Source organism: Meleagris gallopavo, chromosome 13 (genome assembly GCF_905368555.1).
Source record: "Meleagris gallopavo chromosome 13, MGAL_WU_HG_1.1, whole genome shotgun sequence".
Lineage (NCBI taxonomy): Eukaryota > Metazoa > Chordata > Aves > Galliformes > Phasianidae > Meleagris > Meleagris gallopavo.
In genome coordinates, this window is record NC_139416.1 from 635,402 (window position 1) to 653,300 (window position 17,899).

The 17,899-nt window shown below is 48.7% G+C and overlaps 1 protein-coding gene across 5 annotated transcripts in view; it reads left to right on the forward strand.

Moving 5' to 3' along the window:
- NUP93 (nucleoporin 93) overlaps positions 1 to 17,899 on the forward strand; it is a 70,388-nt gene that overhangs the window by 27,071 nt on the left and 25,418 nt on the right. For 3 of the 5 annotated variants that reach the window (XM_085235183.1, XM_085235184.1, XM_085235185.1), the window contains exons 4-5: positions 16,541 to 16,603; positions 17,328 to 17,456. In XM_085235183.1, coding sequence (XP_085091309.1) covers positions 16,541 to 16,603; positions 17,328 to 17,456 — 192 coding nt within the window. Of the gene's footprint in view, positions 1 to 4,902; positions 5,144 to 7,226; positions 7,350 to 16,540; positions 16,604 to 17,327; positions 17,457 to 17,899 lie in introns of those variants that run through there. The other 2 variants (XM_085235186.1, XM_010718054.3) reach the window with 2 other exon arrangements.

Sequence of the window (17,899 nt, forward strand, 5' to 3'; positions counted from 1 at the left end):
TGGTCAGAGCCTTTTCTGAGCTGTTGGTGGAAAGGATGCATGATATTTAGTGGGTCTGTTTTTCATGAATAAGTTTTGTGAAGTTTTACATGCAAATGCATTGACGAACTAATCCACCTGAAACCTGCAGTGTGATCTTTATGCTCGTTTATAGATACCAGGTGCATATCCAGGTTTGACTGCGTGTGTTCAGCAGCAAATCAATGAGCACACTGAGGTAGCAAGTCTCAACTGAAAGAAATAATTTATCCGTTTTCAGCAGATGGGGCAGTGCAGTTCTCAGGCTGCTGCTCCTGCAGGAACACTTTGCTCTCTGGGCACATGCTGAAGCTCTGGCTGTTTGTGCGGGGCTCACGCAGAAGTGAAGCTCTGGGCTCCTTTCTGCCACACAGGAGCTGAGGGAAGCTTAACAAGGCTTTCGCTTAAACCAGTTGTCAGTTTTTAAATGCTTTCGTTGCAGCTGTGCTGGCCTGGTTCACGTTTGATCCAGTGACCTCCATCTGAAAGTCACTTTGTCCTTTTAATGGTTTTCTGAGTCAGCATCTGTCCTTCCTGAGAGCCTCCCTAAAAACCTTGTTCCTTTTTTTTTTTTGTGAAAGACTAATCCCTGTTTTGTATGGCCCTACACATTGTGCTGAATGAAAGCCGTATGTATTCCCTCGTTCATCACGAGTCCTTGCCTTCTCTTCTAGAGAGTTTGTAACTCAGTTTTCAGTGGACTTTTATTACCTTCAGTTTTACAGGGTTTGGGTGGACATATGGAGAGAAAGTGATGGTAGGGGTATAACAGGGAGTGACTCTTCCCTTGCTGTTGCCCATTTCCAACATAAAAAGGGAAGAGACGTACAAATAGAGGATCAGGGGGCAAGGAATATTATCACTACCTGCTGTCTCCTAGTTGCAAAATTCCAGATTGAACCTCCTTAGCTGTAAGATGTGTGGCATGTTTTGGAGGAGTTGTAACAGCAAGTTAAGCTGTTCATCCCGTCTTCTTCCACTTCTGTTAAACTGCAGAGATGGACCCTTAGTTCCTCTGCAGATGTATCCTCAATGTTCTGTATGCTGAGCTGATACGACAAGGAGTGTTGGGTGAAGGAATGAATGTGTCCTGCAAGTGATAAGTCTTCCAGACTGCTTGAAAACCTTGCCAAGGCCAGGTTTTCAGTTGTTTTTCAATTCTGTCAATCGTGCATAGAAATGTTACTTGGGAGAAGAAGAGTAAGTTCCTGCCTTTTATGACTGTCTCTACCTTCATGGCCTTTGCTCAGTGCTAAGCTGCCTCTTAATGTGTACAGCTTCATCATTATGGTAATGATGATAATCTTGAAACATGAACCAAGCGGGCCTGGCCAGCACAGGCTCATTATGGGGGGGCTGAGCCAGGGCTGGGGGTCTCCTTTCCCAGTTGTTAGCTGTTCCACCACCACTGTGAATGCCATTTCTACTCCCCTAGGAAAGAGAGAAGAGAACAAACATGTGACAGATGTTAATCGTGTCGTGTACTGCCGGACTGGAAGCACTTGGATATTAATGCAATGAGCACTGCAGAAAGGCCTGAATAGAGTCGTCCTGACTTCTAATTAAGCCCACTGAGATGCCAGTACTGATAGCAGTTGTGCTTGTGCTATGAGAAAAGCACAGCTATGAGACAAAGCAGGCGTGTGCTGCTCTGGCTGGTTTCAGCCCTTGTGCACGTGGCTGTTTCACTGTCCTTGCAGGGCAGTAGTTCCAGTGCTGTTTTCTTCAGAGCTGGCAGCTGTGATTAAAGGAGTACAAATTTAGCTCCCTTGCAAAATCTAAAATGCTGTCTTCACCCTGCCTCTGTGCTATGTGTGGAACTGTGTGGCATCCCGTCCGAAGCAAACATCCACATTTAGACCACCTGCTAAACCCTCTGTGCTGTCTTTTCCCTCCTGGAACCTTTTGCTGTGATACTGGAATGTATAATCGCTACAGTGCGGGGAGAGACAGAGCTCTCTTAGGCCATTCACAATTGATAACTTAGCTCTGAAGAAACAAATGTAAAAGCACAGAATTGTTTCTGTTCCCACGTATGAGCGTGGATGTGTGCGTGGTGCCTTCCGGGCTTTGTGTGAGGAAGATTGCAGAGGCATTCTGTGAGGAGCAGAGCACTGATAATTGTGTTCTGGTTTAATCATGGGAGAAGGCTCGTGATTGCTCTGAGCTGGTGCTCTGCAGCTTCCACTGAGTTAATAATTCATCGCTGGGCTGTGTCAACGGGTGCTCTTAAATCAGCTCTCCCTGTGGGTTACGGGTGTCGCGGAGGCATCGGTCAGAAGAGGTGAAAGATGGGTTCTGTGAGTCCATGGACGTGGTGTTTGACAGTTGTTCATATGGGTTGGGCCTCTGGCCGGTGTTAGGTTAACTCATCCCTGTGGGCGGGTGCAAGGATGTGGGAATTCAGCTTCAGAAGGGAAGGGTGTAAGAAATTCAGTAGCTGGAAAGATGAGCCTAGAAATGAAGGTGTGAATATTGGTGACCATGTGGTTGAATGGGCCATGGGGATGCAAGGGTTTCCCTGCTGTGATGCTAAGGTAATGGCTTGCGCTCATCCATGGGAGGCACTGACATTCAGGGCTTGCTCAGGAAAAATAAGTTAGTGTCCTGAATTAAAAGTGAACACATTCTCTGTGTAATTACAGGCTTGCAGCCTGCACTAATGCTGTATGAGAGACTTTCCAGGCGGAGCTCCCTGCTCCAGAGGCTGGAGCCATCTCTCCTTTCCCTTGTACTGGGAAAGGAGAGCACTGACATGTTGAAAACATTCCTCCAATTCTGCTGCAAAATAGCTGTTTGGCTTCCAGTTGTTTTTTGTTGTTTTTTTTAAGGTGATTATTCTTTTTAACGCTGAAGAAGGAAACCGGTTTGAATATTCATGGCACATTATAACTTTGGGAATAACCTCCAAGTAGATATTTAACAATAGCTGTGGGTAAATGGACACTTGTTGTGCTTTGTTTAAATGCTTCCATCTCAATTAGCACTTGATGGAGAGCATGGGTAATACCCTCAATTCTTTGTTAAAAAGACTAACTAAAGCTGGTTCCTGCTCTTGCCTCTCAGATAAATGCAGCCGTAAGGTAGCTGGGTGACGGTCAGACTGCTGAGTGGAGAGCAGCCCCTCTGTTCCTTGTGGTTACTGACACTGCTCCTGGGACTGGGTGCGGATGGCGGAATGGTGCTGCAGGTTACGTGGCAGACCCTCTGCTGCACCTTCCCTGTTCCTGGTGACTCCGGATTGGTTTGTTTGAGGCATGTTGGGCCCCAGAAAGCTGTGCTGGAACTTGCGTTTCCTTTGAGCTGCGTATAATGATAAGGCTTCTGTGATAAGGCCTTCACTGTGGTCTGGTGGAAGCTGGGGACTTTCCCGTGCAGGAGGAAGGCTCTCTCTGAGGGCTCAGGGTGCTGCTGGAGGCCGATTGCTTCCCAGTTCTCATTTTGGCCTCGGCTTTGGATAACTTGCACTCCTAGTCCATCCAAGCTAGCCCTTTGCTGCAAAGCCCAAACTTCCTGCACGTGGGCCAGTAGCAGTTCAGTGTGTTCAGCCCAGGTGACTTCTTGTGCTGTTTGAATGGCAATACAGCAGCGTTGCCATGAAAGGAGGGGTTTTCCTGGGTTTCCTTCACTCCCAACTACCAAAGTTGGACTCCTACGCCTCTGTCTCCTTTCTCCCTCCATCTGGAGGAGAGGATGAGCGCAGATCCAGCAGCACTGCTGCCTCCTGCCTGTGCCCTCTGTGCAGGCAGCCCCAGCAGTCTCCTGCAGAGAGGGAGGGGTGCTGCAAGGCACCCACTGGCCCTGCTATGACAGTGCACTATTTGCTGCTACTGCAGCATCAGATGAAGCAACAAAGAAAAAGACTTTTGGGAAGAAGCTGCCTGCTGCTGCTTAACTCGTTGCCAGCAATGCCTCTGTTAGCGTTTGCTGGCTAACGCAGTGTGGGCATCACTGCTGCAGGACTTCAGGAAGGAGCTGATGCAGAATCAGACCAAACAGTGCCTTTTGTATTTGTCCTCTCACCCCTGCCTGGGTGAAAAGAAAGAGAAAAGACATTTCAGAGACTGGATACTGGCTGTTCTAGGGTTGGTTTGTGTTTTGTTTTGTTTTTTTTTTTTTTTGGCTTTAAGGTAGGAATGATAGCATGGATTAAACCCTGACCCTTGTAGGTCCCTTCTAACTCAGGGTATTCTGTGACCTTTTGTTCTGCAGCGGTGGTGGAGGACTCTCCTTTACCCCACAGGGGCAGTGGCAGCAAGGAGGGAAGGAGCTCCTTACCTGGCACAGGGGCAGCACTCTGGGCACAGGACGCCTGCATGCTGGCGGGGACTGAGGGCTCTGCTTGCCTCTCGGGGCATCTCTTGACTTTGAGTTTTGGTTTTGAGAACAACAGAAACTGCTAAATCCAACATACCTTTTATGGTTGATCTACTGATGCTGTGAAGAGCTGCTACATAAAACCACATAGTTAGAGATGTGGGTTGTCCGGGCAATTCCATTCCAAGCATCACAACTAAAAGCATTAAAGCAATTCACAACTGATCTGTGATCCTTGCTTCACCTTTGTCTTTGGGATATTACACTTCCTACTCAAAAGTAAAACCTTTATGGCCCACTAACCCTGAGCAGTAGTTTTCTCTCTCTTCCTCCCAAAGTAATATCTGAGTGCAATGTGATGGACATGTGTGCAGGCTGAGCGCTCTGCTGCACTGGTGGCACTGAAATAGGGGCAGTGCCACATCTCAGTGTGCTTACTGCTTCCTATCCGTCATGCTAACTGCCGTTTGGGTGAATAATATCTGTTCTCGTTCTCAAAGCTGTTAATTTAAGAAACAGCCAGGTAAGGGAAGGCAGCGTGTGCTGAGCCACATAGCAAAGCTTTCCCTGCAACACTGAGCTGAAAATGCAAAGTGTAAAACAAAAATGTAAACTGTGCTGATCTGTAATGCGTAGTTTTGCAGCTGGGAGTAGCTCCTGCAGTACATTACATGGCTGGAAAAAAACAGAGAACCTCTGTTTGTAAAATAGCATCTTTAAAGCAGCTGCTGACAGCTCCAGACCCGTGGTGCTTCGGAAAGCCCCGAGCAGGGCTGCAGGCTGTCCTTAGAGCGGGCTGTCTCTCCAGGTAATACCCTTTACCTGTTTGAAAGTTTGGCTAGAGAGCAAGGGCTCTGTGCGTCGCCTGTTCTGGTGGCTGTGTGCTGCTGGAGCATTTTGCAATGGGAGGTATGTGAGTGGCAGGCTGCACAACGCCGGAGGGCTGCGTGGGGCTGAAGGGGCAGTGCCAGCATGGGTGCTTGCAGTGCTGGAGGAGTGCCCGACTCAGATGGCTCCTGCACAAATGCCTGCCCTTCCCCAGGATGGACTTCTCTTGTATTCTGGAGCATAGTGGGTAGTAATCAGTGGTTTTCCTTTAAGAACTTTGGTGGGCTTGGACCTGTTTGTCTTTGGGTGTTGGTGTTTTGTTTTTTTTGTTTTTTTGTTTTTTTTTTTTCATTCTGGAGCCTCCTGGTATGAAGATTCAGAGCTTATTGGGTCAAAGCAGGGAGAGCTCGCTCCTTGCAGCAGCCCTGGGGGTCAGGTCTGCTGCTTCCAAAGCCCCAACATGCTGTGTTGGCACTGTGTAAGGTGCCTGGTGGTGCCTTGGGGTGGGTAAACCCCATTCACAGAGCACCTCCTAGAAGCCTGCTGCTGAAAAGTAGAATTGCTCCCACACCAGAAAGCGCAATGTGAATTTGGAGCCCGGCTTTTCTCTGTACGAAATATTCTGCACCATTTTTACTGGTGCTTTGTGTGCAGCCTGTACCCCTGTGGTGTTGTTGGAATTAAAACAGAAATGGAAGTAATGAATTGGTTGGGTACTGTGGTGATGTACAGTTGTGCAGCAGGGCACTCGGCGTGCTTTGTTAGGCACCAACACAGCCATCCCCAGGCAGGACATTGGGGTGTGTGTGTCTGTCTGTCTGTGTCTGTGTGTTCTCAGGGCTGGCACCACTGAGGTAACGCTCTGAGGGCGCTCAGCCCCTGTTCTCTGCAACCCTTCCTCATGGCAGTGTGTTGTGCGCATTAGCAAATGCATTCCTGATGTCTTTGCTTGTAATTTTTTTCTTTAAGATGGGGGTGGTCCGTTTCTCGATTTTTCTCTGGCTTTCTGCACTGTAATGATGGCACCATCACCTGACTGCTGGAATACACTGGCCTGACTTTAATCATCGGGTGACTGGCTCTTAGCGTGGCTTCATCTCTGCTGTTTTACATCCCCGCTTGTAATTGCACGGTCGCTCGCAGTATTGTTTTTCTATTGGTGACAATGGAAAGCACACGTTAGCATTTTGCATAACCTTCTGCTTTTCGTTTGAATGCTTAAAGCGCATGGGAAGAAGTGGTGCTTGGCAAAGAAACCCTCTTTATTCTTAAGCCGCGCGTTTTTACTCTTCGTGTGCGATGATTTACCATGAGTGTGCTTCCTGTATCATGTTGAAGGAGGTTGCAGTTGGGCTAAGCACGTATCAGTCGGAGGGCTGCGTGGCAATGCCCGAGGTGTGTGCTCACAATTTGGTGCCCTGGGCAAAGCTACCAAAAAGATCAACGTTTAAGGTAAATAGCACCTACAGCTTTTAACCACTGAATAACCGAATGCAGCAGAACAAAGGGAGTCGCAGCTCTCTGCAAACAGCACCGGCACCAATTAATATGCAGCAGAACGCTCAGCCTCTACAAGTTGCTCGACTGCTGCAGGTCTAAAATGGCAGGAGCTTTCTTACGCCCTATGAAATCAAACCGCCGTTTATCTCAGCCCCTCACGGTATGTGCAAATTCATGCAGCTCAGCGAAGGGAATAGCTTCATACCCGGTGCCACGAGCTGTGGCCGTGCTGCTGCATCACAATGCAGCAAATGCATTCTGCACATTAACCCAACGTGACAGCCGAGGCGATGATTAACCATGCAATATGTCGGAAGTCATCAAAAATTCACATCAGAGTAATTGCGGTGGCTCGGGGAAAAAAATCGCCTTGTGTCTGCCTCACCCCCTCCCGACTGCTACATGGTACAGCCCGCTAACAATAAAATATCCTTCTGTAACCTATGACTGTTACTCCCAGCAGTTACTGGTTTCAGGCTGGTGCTCCCCAGCGTTTGAATCGAGCACCACTGGAGGAAGCAGAGATGCGCTGCAGCGCTGAGCCGCGGGGAGCAGCCGCGCTCCCATGGCAGCGCAGGACTCCTGGTCTCAGCCCCGACAGGTTTTCTTTTATTTTAAAGATGCGAAAAACTTGAGCCTTAATGCGGACAGACAGCAGTGTGAGCGCGGGCAGCCGGCACTGACAGGTTTGTATCTGCTGGGCACTGAGATCTGCAGGTAGGAACGGGTGCGTTTCAAAATGCGTACAACAAAGGTGAAAAGCTTGCTTGGGTAGGAGCGAGCCTTTTCCTTCAGGTGTCTTTCATTCTGCTTTTCCTTTGTGCTGCTGCTGCGGGCTGTTTGAGGTGGGAGGTGGGTGATGGAGGAGAACAGGTGGGTGGCTCAGGGCAGAGCCTGCGTTCTGTGGGCTGTGCTGAACCCCTGCGCTGTGAGCAGCTGCTGGGTGGGGCAGCCCGGCACAGGGCTGTGCTGCAGAGACCCTCCGGCATCGCTGCTCTTTGATAAGGGCAAATACAGCCCTGTAACTTTCCGAGTGCCCTCGTTCCTGTGGTCTCTTCCCTAGGTTGTGGAACGTCCACGGGAGTGTTTTGGACAGAAATAAGGATGCTGCTTTGAGATGCAATTTTCTGGGCTTTCATTGTGGCGCAGAGATGTTGGTACACCGTTTGCTCCTGCAGATGCACTTAGGGCTTATTTAGGAGGCACCCTGAACTTTCTTTAATTTTATTTGGAAGTGAGAATATCAAATGTGGGGTGAAAATGAAAAATAAGAACAGTCTGCTGGAAAATATTTCCACTCATCAAAGCCAACAAAGGTACCAGGGTTTGCTTTTTTTTTCCTATGCTAGTTTCTTGGATGAGACAAAGTGTATTATTTTAAGTGAACTGGAGTCTGCAGCCCAGACCCCACCTCTCCTCCAAGTGAATAGGGTGTGATAGGGAAGGGAAAGCCGGGGGAATCCTGGAGGGAACAGCAGGGAATGAGTGGCTATGGCAGAGTGGGGGTCTGCAGCACACAGCGGGGCTGCCTGCCCCCTGGCTCTGCTTGCCTCGTGGGCTCTGCCTGCCCAGCTCTTCCCTGGGGACAGGGCTATGGCCTGGGTCGCTTTTTCTTCCCACTGGGGAGCAGCACAGGCCCTGCAGCACAGTGCCGGGTGCCCGTGTGCCACCTATGCTCTCCTATTGTTAGCTGTGCCCGAGCTGTTAGAAATGGGATTCTGCACGGCGTTTACCTGTTGTAAAGGAGGCTGCTGGTGCTGTAAAGGTCCTGCCGCGGCAGAGCTCAGCAACACATTGGTTCTTTGAGCAAAAGGCTGCAATGTGTGGGGAGCTGAAGGGGCTGTCCCTGTGTGGGATGCAGCTCGGTACACTGCCGTTGGTGCTGGTGCAAATTATTTTCCTTTGTCTGAAGTGAGTGGGGGAGAGAGTTCATCTGGGCTCTGTGAATGAGCATATGGAGCACGAGTCCTAGCAGTGAGTTCCTGGCTGCAGGTCTGTGACAGTGGGATTCCTGCTCTCTGTGGGCAGCACCTGGGGCCGGTGCCTCGTTCCTCCTGAACACTGTGGGTGGGCACGGTGTGTGGGGTGCCCCCTCAGCAGTGGGAAGTTGGAAGTGCAGGTTTGTAGCACAATGGGGAGATGCTGAGAAAAGGAAAGGTTGCTCGGCATCACTGGCCGGGTGGTGCAGCTGAGGGTTGTTGTGAATGCTCTGCTGTCTGAGCACTGGGGTGTCCGGGAAATAGAACTGGGCTATTGTAACTGGCATATTCCAGATGTAGCTTTTCCTAGCATTATTTTAACAATGTAAAATCCTTCAGGAGGAAGGGCTGACTTGGGCTTTTTTTCTTTCTTTCTTTTTTTTTTTTTAACTTCAGAAGGCTTTCCTTTCCCACTCGGATTTTTCCTGGAGGTCTCAGCTTGCTGCAGACCCACAGGACAGGCTGGTGCTCTTCTGCTTGGCTCTGCTTTCCGGCAGCGCTGGGTGGCACTCCCTGTGTCTTCAGAGTTCTATGCCAGCTAGAGGGTGCTTAACTTCTTTTATGTGTCTGAGATTGTGAAAGAAGAGATGCACAAGTAATAACAACGTACTTTGTTTCTCTCCCCAAAAAGCTTGATGCTGCTGTTTCTCAGCGCGGCAAGGTTACGTGCCCCAAATCGGGTGAGCAAAAGGAGAACACACCAACAGGGACAGGGCAGGATGAAGATTTGCACTAAAATCTGGATTGGTGGGCTCAGTAGGCTGGCTGATAGCAGCAAGCAGCTGTTCCACAGCTTGTCCTTCTTGTCGGTGGTCCCCAAGACATGCCTCGCTCTGCGTGTCTCCCACGGCCTCCCAGACCATTCCCTCTGCTCCCAGTCAGGGTGCGCTGCTGGGTGCTGGGATGTGGGGCTGCACTGGGAGGCACCCAGCTGTCACCACTGCCTGAGAGCACAGAGCGACCACTGTGCTAAAATGGCAGCGAAGGAAATGAGAAAATGGCGTCATCACTGAAATTAGTTTTGATGGCTTGATGCAAGGCATTGCTCTGCTTGATGCAGAGAGGTTCTCACCGAGGGGTACTGCAGGCTTGGCTGTGGCTGTGCAGTGGCTGAGATCTGTGCCTTTTCTCAGAGTTCCTTTAAAGCCTGCTGCTGGAGGGGTAGGTGCAGAAATGTGCTCCAGCGGGTGGTCAGAAATTCTTTGTTAGCACACTGTAAATATCTTAATGGAAGGTTGTATTATAAGTCAGATCCAAAGGGCCAGAGATCCGTCACTTTTTTCAGACAGAGTTCAGAAAATGTGGTCCAAACGAAACATGACTTTGGTGCTGGTTTGGGGAAGGTGGCAGAAGAGCATCATGTTTGCGCTTTTTAATCACGATGTATGCTTGTAGGGCAGGGGAAAACTGCAGCTGCTCGTGGCAGCATGAGACCACTGCTCTGCATCTCAGAGCGACTCACCAAGCATTTGGGAACCTGCTGGAGGAGCTCAGCTCCTGTGCTGATGCAGCCCCTCTGTCATGGGCCTGATGGCAAAGCATGGTGCCAAGCGTGCTGCTGGTGGGCCCACAGCTCCCCAGGGCATCGTGGGGAGGCAGGAATGCAGGGCTTGGGGAGGAGAAGGAGGGGGGCACTGGGAAGGCAGTGCGGTTCCTCCCGCTGTTCTTATGCTACATTGGCAGTTAGTGCCTCAGCTGATCCATGCCATGAAGGGTAATAATTGTATGCAGAGTAGAGCCTCACTCTGAACTCCTTTATTCTAAAATTTTACATTAGAAAAAGCGTTATGTGTTTTGCCATTAAAGCATTGGACTTTGGAAAGTCCATGTTAAAACCAGTTCTACCAGCATTCCCCTGTGCATCTCAATGTGACACAGCAGAGGCCTCCAGAGCCTGGGATGGAAAGAGTATTGTGTGCAACAGCGGCAGCATCTGGGTGTGATGGAGGAGATGGACATAACATGTGGAATAAACATTTATAAATACAGTAATAATCAGGTACGTCAGTGATAGATATGGTGGTTGATAAACTTACACCTAACATAGCATATGTTAGGGGTGTGTGTGTGTGTATAGTTGTTTGTTGAAAGCTGGTGCCCCACTTCACCCAGTCGTATCGCTATGCTGGGATTTCTAATTTTTGCAGACTACTCTGCTGTGTTTGGCCCCTCCTGCTGCAGCAGGAGCAAAGTGCTGCGCCAGGTTCTGCTCTCCAAGAGCACCTTCCCAGCTGGAGATGGTCACAGCCAGTGTTGGAGAGTGCACTCCCAGTTCTCTGCTCCTGTTGGAGGTGCACTGCCTTCATGAGGAGCACTGCTTTGGCAGCTGGAGTTCTGCCATCTTGGCCAGAAGGAATAATGATATTTATCCAACGCAACAAAATCCTGTGTTCCTGGCTATGGTCTGAAGATTACTGTGAAAACTGCTTGAGTTTAGCAAATCAAACAGTCTAAACTGCTAAAATAACTCACAAATGTAGGAGATTCTTGTACTGCTGGTATTAGCTTAGGGCAGCGAGCACTTTGCTTATGCGTATTTGCCTAAGGCTCACCGCACAATGCAGATTAAAGGCACCATTCAGTTCTGAGTGTCACATCGCTGCCATGCCGATGGTAGGTCTTGTCCCCGTGCCAAGATTAATGCAGTGTATTTTCCACTTCCACAGGGAGGCACCTAGAAAGCTTACCAGGCTGCTGGTACTGCTCTGTCTCCTGCAAGGTGCTTTTCCTATGAGTGCATTGCATCCTTTGCAGTGCTGCACGCACTGACTTGCTGCTACAGGAGAAAGGAACTGCTCTGCTGCTCCTGCTGGGCATGCTGCAGCTTTGCAAAATCTGGTCTTGCTGGAGCAGAGCGTCAGCTGCTTTAGAATTGCTATGATCTTTAAAACCATTGCGAGCAGAGCTTGAGCCAGGTTTGTATATTTTCATGACTTGCTGCCATTGAAATTCTGTCTGCCTGTGGGGCAAGAAGAGCTCTCCTGCCTGTGCTTCCATGGGAGTCAAGTGGGAGTGCTAGCTGTGAGCATGGAGCACTGTGTGCATGGATAGGGTTCAGTGGGTCTGCGGGGAAGGCAGGTAACAGGGCCTTCCCCAAGCCCAGCAGTTGGCTGCACTGCTAGCTAGCAGTTCCCATAGATTTCTCTCCAATGCAGCTGTTCCTTTGAATGAACAAATGCAACGACTGGCTCTTGGGCCTTAGCAAACTAGAAGCCCTTCTGGTTTTCCCTGGTTTCTCCTATTTAGTCAACAGTGAATTAATTTTGTAGAAAATGTTTACAAACATTAGCTTTGTTAAACTGGGAGGACTTTCCTCTAACTAGACCCTGGAACTGAGTGCTTGTAAAGAGGTCAGACTTGGGCTTTACCATTTGCACTTCCTACGTTAGATGGGGAGAGGCACGTTTCCCCATGCTGCTGGGGTGAGAACGTGCTGTTTAACAAGGGGATTCCTTCCTAAGGCTCCATCCCATCTCTCCAAGGTGGCAATTTGTTATGCAGACTGGATTGAAGGCATTGATTTGTATGCAGCTGTGACATTCTCAGCCCTTCCTTTAAAAAAACAACAACAACAACAAAAAAAAAAAAAAAAAAAAAAAACCCACACAAAAACAAAGTACTGGTAGAGATAATTACATCAGATCCTTTAACTGGAGCTACTGTTCCCACTGCTCGAGAATGATGTTTGTTAGTGGTATGATTATCATCCCTGCTGATCCTTTGAAGGATTCACTGGATCAACTGGAAATCCAGCACTTGAAAATGTTTTCTTCAAAGAGCAATTGACTTGAAATGGTCCCAGATTGTTAATTTCATTTTCTCCTTTCTTCCCCTGCCAGTGAAAGTAACCATCCCTGTCAACGTCCACAGCTTCAGCGCTCTATTTGGCAACATCGGCCTTCTCTTGACAGCTTGAATACTAAGATCAAGCATTGAAAGTATGGCCTGACTGATGGAAGTAATTAAGAGACTTCTATCAGCCAGAAGAGAGTTTACTAACCTCATTTACTGCAGTAAACGGGAGAGACTTTCCATCTCCTGTCAGAAAGAGCCCCTCAGTGTGTGCATGTCCTTCTGTACAGATAATGAATTGGTTCCTGAAACATTTTCCTGTGGAATTTGGGCTGGAGCGAGGTAGGTGCTGGTTCCTGGCACAGCCTCCCCTGGGGCACCCCTCAGCTCATCCTCTTGGGTGAGTCTTGGCAACTGTTTTGCAGTTGGAGAATGCTGCCTTCAGGCAACGATGTCTCCCCAGGCAGTGCGTTGTGCTTTGCCTTCACCCTCACCTCATCCTCCTCACCCACGTTAATTTTCAAATGAAACCGAAGGTAAGAAAGCCTTGTAGATGAAGATTGCAAAATGCATGTCATATGCAATTGCTGCTATAGCCCTTTCTGCTGCACAAAGCACCTACTGATGCACTTTGAAAGCCTCCTCCACTGCCACGTTCTCCCTACCATTGCACTGGGCTGGCCAGGGTCCGTGGGAGTCCTCTGCGTGCACCTCCACCACCTCTGCAGTCTCAATCCTGGAGCCCAGCTGCAGGCAGTCCTCTCTTCCGAATGCTGAAGGGCAGCCAGAGCTGGAGGTTGGGTGCAGTAGATGGGAGGAATGGGTGGGGAGCAAGGCTCCCTGGATGCTGGAAGGTAGGAGTGAGTGCGGGAGTAGCAGAGGGAGGCTGGGGTTTGGTATGGCACAGCTCAGCAAGGCTGGGCTTCAGTGAGGAGGTGGTGAGAAGATAAAGCTGGAATCCATGGGATAGGAGAAATCCAAGAGGAGCTGTAATGTGCTGGGGAAGGATGCTGAGTGCCAGGAGATCTGCAGGAGTAAATGGGGATTGAGAATGAGACTAGCTGGGAAGAGGGAAGCTGGAGGTGGGAGAGTGGGTGTATTTCCACATCCCTGTCACTGTTTTGCAAACATCTTCCAAGCAGATACTGCACAAATCAAGCTTAGGATACAGCAGCAAGTGTTGTAGAGAGTGATGGAAGAGAGATGTGCTGCTTCCCTTCCCAGCAAGGTGCAGGGAGAGCATGTTGGTGTACTGCAGGAACACAGAGGGAAATTCAGTGCCAGGCAGCCGCTTGCTGCTTGGAGTAGGAGAGGGGATGTGACGTCAGGGCTCCATGAGCTTCCTGTGGAAACCTGCCTCAGGGAATTAAGATATGGTTTTGTTTTAATCCCTGCTGTGACAGAGACTGTGTGCGAGAGCCGCAAGGTGAGGATTTCAGCCGGAGGTTTGAGCAGTGCTCGTGTTGGCTATCCCTATCCTTGCCATCCGCTGCTGTGAAATGGCTTTTGTCTCCTAACAGTACCTGTTCTGTTTCTGTCTTTGGGTATCAGATACGAAGCAGCAGCAGTGCTCCTTGTCAACAGCACCTCCCTGCACGGGGCAGCTCCTGCAGTTGGGCAGCACCCCCGTGCTGTGCGCCGCTTCTCCCTGCTGTAGTCTGTAAGTTGGTGCCAAGGTCACCCCTGCCTCTGGGGCTGCAGAGAGCTTGTAGGGCAGGCGTGCTCAGCAGGTACAACGCAGTGCTCTCCATGGGTCTGCAAACCCTTAATGCTTTTCCGTGGCCTGAGATTCTGGGGACCGGAATATGAAATGCAGTTCTTTCATGTTCCTGCCTCCCTTGTTCCAGGGAGCTCTGCTTTTCCTTAAAGCACGTGGGACGAGGTGCGAGCGAAGGGAAGCCTAAGTGTGCTGTGATGGGAGCACGGCACGCCGCTAGGTGGCAGTGCGGGAAGCCCGAGGGATCAGTACTGGGTACAGCGGCTGGACGCGTGCTTCTGAGCGTGCAGTTCTGGCTCCTCACGCCTAGAGTGACGCTGTGAGAGCTGTTGTTTGGCCTCAGCAGAAGCGCTGTCAGGAAGCTCAACTCCAGGTGAGGAAAGTCCCTGTTCTGCGGTGTAGCAATCAGCCTGCAAGCAACCAAAGCAGCAGTTGCCATCCTATGGCCGTGCACAGCACCAGGCATAGGGCAGCCTTGCTGGATGTGCTTTCTGTCTGTGAGACACTGGGGTAATATCTGAGATATGCAAAGATCTTTGTTTGCTTACTGCAGTTTTGGGATTGCGATGGACTATGCTCATTTTCTAGTCGACATTCAGTGTAATAAAATCCCTTAAATGGATCTGCTGAAATTTGGAAGCCCACAGGTCTCTGATATGGGGAAGGGGCAGGAAAAAAACAGATAACACTCACAATGGTTTCTCTCCCAGACACCCCCAACCTGTGAGGCCAAAGGTAAGGAAGCCAAGTCCTCTCCCTCCCCACCTCACCTGCAGCTCAGCTGCTGGCCTGGCTCAGTCACAGCTGCTGCTGTTCCTGGTACTCAGGCACGTGCAAAGATCTGCGTTTAGCTTCCCCTTTTCAGGCTGAGACTATGATTTCTTTGTGGGCATAATTGTAAAATAGAAGTGGGACGTGGTGGAGAAAGTGAGAAGTAGGCTGTGTTCAAGGAGCACTTCTCCCATGTATAATTCAAGGAATTCCAGGGCTACTTCTAGGAGAACCACATCCTGCTCTGTCTCAGGGGGTTGCAGTTCTTTGCCTGCTGCACAGACAGGTGGTGTTCCTGGATCCAGCTGAAGGGGTCGGATGTCCTGCCCAGGTATGGTTCACTGTGTGGATCTCAGAGGGAAAGGGCACAGTGCCTTTTCTTGTGATGCTGGGTAGTGCAGGCACACAGCACACCTGTGCTGGCTGAGTTTTCTACCAATTATCTTCATTTCTGAGAAACTTCAAACCTTCCCTGCCTCTCAGACCGAGGTAAGCAGCGAGCTCATATCTGTGGCTGTTTAATGCAGCGACAGGGCAGTTCTCAAGATTCACTGTAAATAGACTTTCGCAGAGGTGCCAGCCCTGTGGCAGCAGGCTGTGCTGTGAATCCCTAGTGTAAAAGCACAAAGTGCAGTGCGTTGCGTTCCTGCTCCCTCCTGTTGTCAGCGGTCTCTCCTTAGGTCTCTGGAGCAGGCATACAGACTGTTAAGATGTTAGCACTTGGTGGTGGTAACGTGTTACAGCTAGTTACTTCAGAGGGAAGCAAAAACTTTTTTTTCCTGTTTCAAATAATGTTTAAACTGAAGTTTGGAAGTGCAAATCATGTAGATTTGTTTAATTGCTGAAAGTATAAAATAAAGCTGTTCAGGTCAGGGTGTAATAAAGGTTTCCCGTTTGTTGCCCATGTATCCCTGCAGCTTACCCTATAGCTATGTGCTCTGAGCTCAGGGTATCTTCAACTTCCTGCTATGGGTCACAAAAGCAGTATAGAAGGTAAGAAAATACAGCTCATTGGAGCCAATCTGTTCATGTACACCTGACCTGCTTTGAGATGTATTGGTAAATCAAAAGTGTAAATATTTTTTAACCACTCCCACTGTATGTGAGGAAAGAGATGGTGCTGTAAACTCCTCCTGTGTTCTCTCCAGCTGCTTTCCATCTTTTTTCAACTGATTATTTTTAAAGCTTTTTCACAGTTCCCGTTGGGCCTCCCAGAGCTTCACTCCTGCCTGAAGCTGCCGAGTCAGAGCCTTTCTTCTTTCTTTTTACCCTACTCAACTCCAACAGTCTTATCTTGGCTTATCACTCCTACCTAGCTTTCATCCCAGCTCCCTCAAATGGAGAGCAAGAGGAGGTGCTTGCTGGGACAGAGATAAAAGGGAATGGAAGCAGGACATTTCGCTGGGATTTAATGCATATTAAAACGGGATTAATGTATTTTCATTTTCCTGTTGCTCTGTATGGACATCTTGCTGTATCTCTGGTGAAGCAAAGTGACCTTTAAACTTCTCAGGAGTGGACTGAGGGGAGCTGCAGGATGAGCTGAGTGGTGCAGTGCGGATCTGATGTTAGCACAGGAATACTTACTGGTTGATGCTCTGCTTTTCTTTTTTTGCAGGGATTCCTGAAGAATGAGAAGGACAATGCATTGCTGTCAGCCATCGAAGAGTCTAGGAAGAGGGTAAGTTGGAAGCAAGTGCCTTTTTCCTTTAAGCAAACAAGGAGGAAAAAAAAAAAAAGAGAAGTAGATCTTGAGGAACTTAGTTTCTTAGACTCAGAAGAGTTCTGTAGAGCTTGAATTTCTGCCCTCAAAAGGGACCAATGCCTAAGCCATCTAGATGGGGAAAAAATATCGGGTGGACTTTCCCCACTTTATCTCCTCTGCTCTGAGCAAATCACTGATTTGAGGATGTTCTGAGATGGAAGATGTCTGATGCAAAATTCATCTCAAAGTCCCTGAATCTCTTTAGGCTTTCGGTATGTCATATTCAGGGCAGTGATTTTTCCCTTCTGAATTATGCAGTGTGGAAAAATGCTTCCTGTTGTTTGTCTTAAGTCTGCTGCTCAGAAGTGTCATTGCATTCCTAGCACTGAGGTTAAGTTGTTTCCCTACGTGTACTCTTGGGGCATCAGTTTGTATTTTTGTTTTCTTAATTATAAGAAATAGTACTTCTGCATTATTAAATTATTTTAATTACATATAATTACTCTATAATTACTGAAGCATATTTAAAACCCTGTTGAAATGATTATAGGGGAAGAGAAGACCTACATTCCATCATGAAAATAGAAAATGGTTTTATATTATAGTGTATAGCTGAGGCTGCTAGCTAGCATCACATCAGTGATGACAGGAACGCCAGAGAAGCATCTTCTGTATCCTAATGCGATATCTTATACAACAGACTTTTGCCATGGCAGAAGAGTATCACCGAGAGTCGATGCTGGTTGAATGGGAGCAGGTAAAACAGAGGATTCTTCATACTCTGCTTGCATCTGGAGATGATGCTCTCGATTTCACCCAGGAAAGTGAGGTAACTGTCTTTTCAAACACTGCATAGCCGTGCACTGCATGCAGCTGTCACTCCAACACTGCTGAAACTACCTCCGGCTTCTTCTGTAGTTCATTTCTGTTGAAAATAAGCAATATCAAAACTCTTTTTAATTTCAAAATGGCTGCGACTAGTAGAGTGCACTGTCTGCTGAAGTATCAAATCTTTGTTCTTATTGACTGCTTGGCACAGGCAACAGAACTGCTTATTGCTGAAGCAATTTTTTATGTGCAAGGTGGCAGCTTAGTCATGCTAATGCATATCAGATCGATACACCCAGAGACAGAAAACACCTTGTAGTGAACTTCTCCTTCAGGAAGGCTTTGCAGCACGAATGAAACCAGTCAGTTTCTCAGGTGTAACTGTGCTCACACACGGGTCATACAATGTCTTTCTATTATTGCTGTTTCCTAGCCAGGACTTGT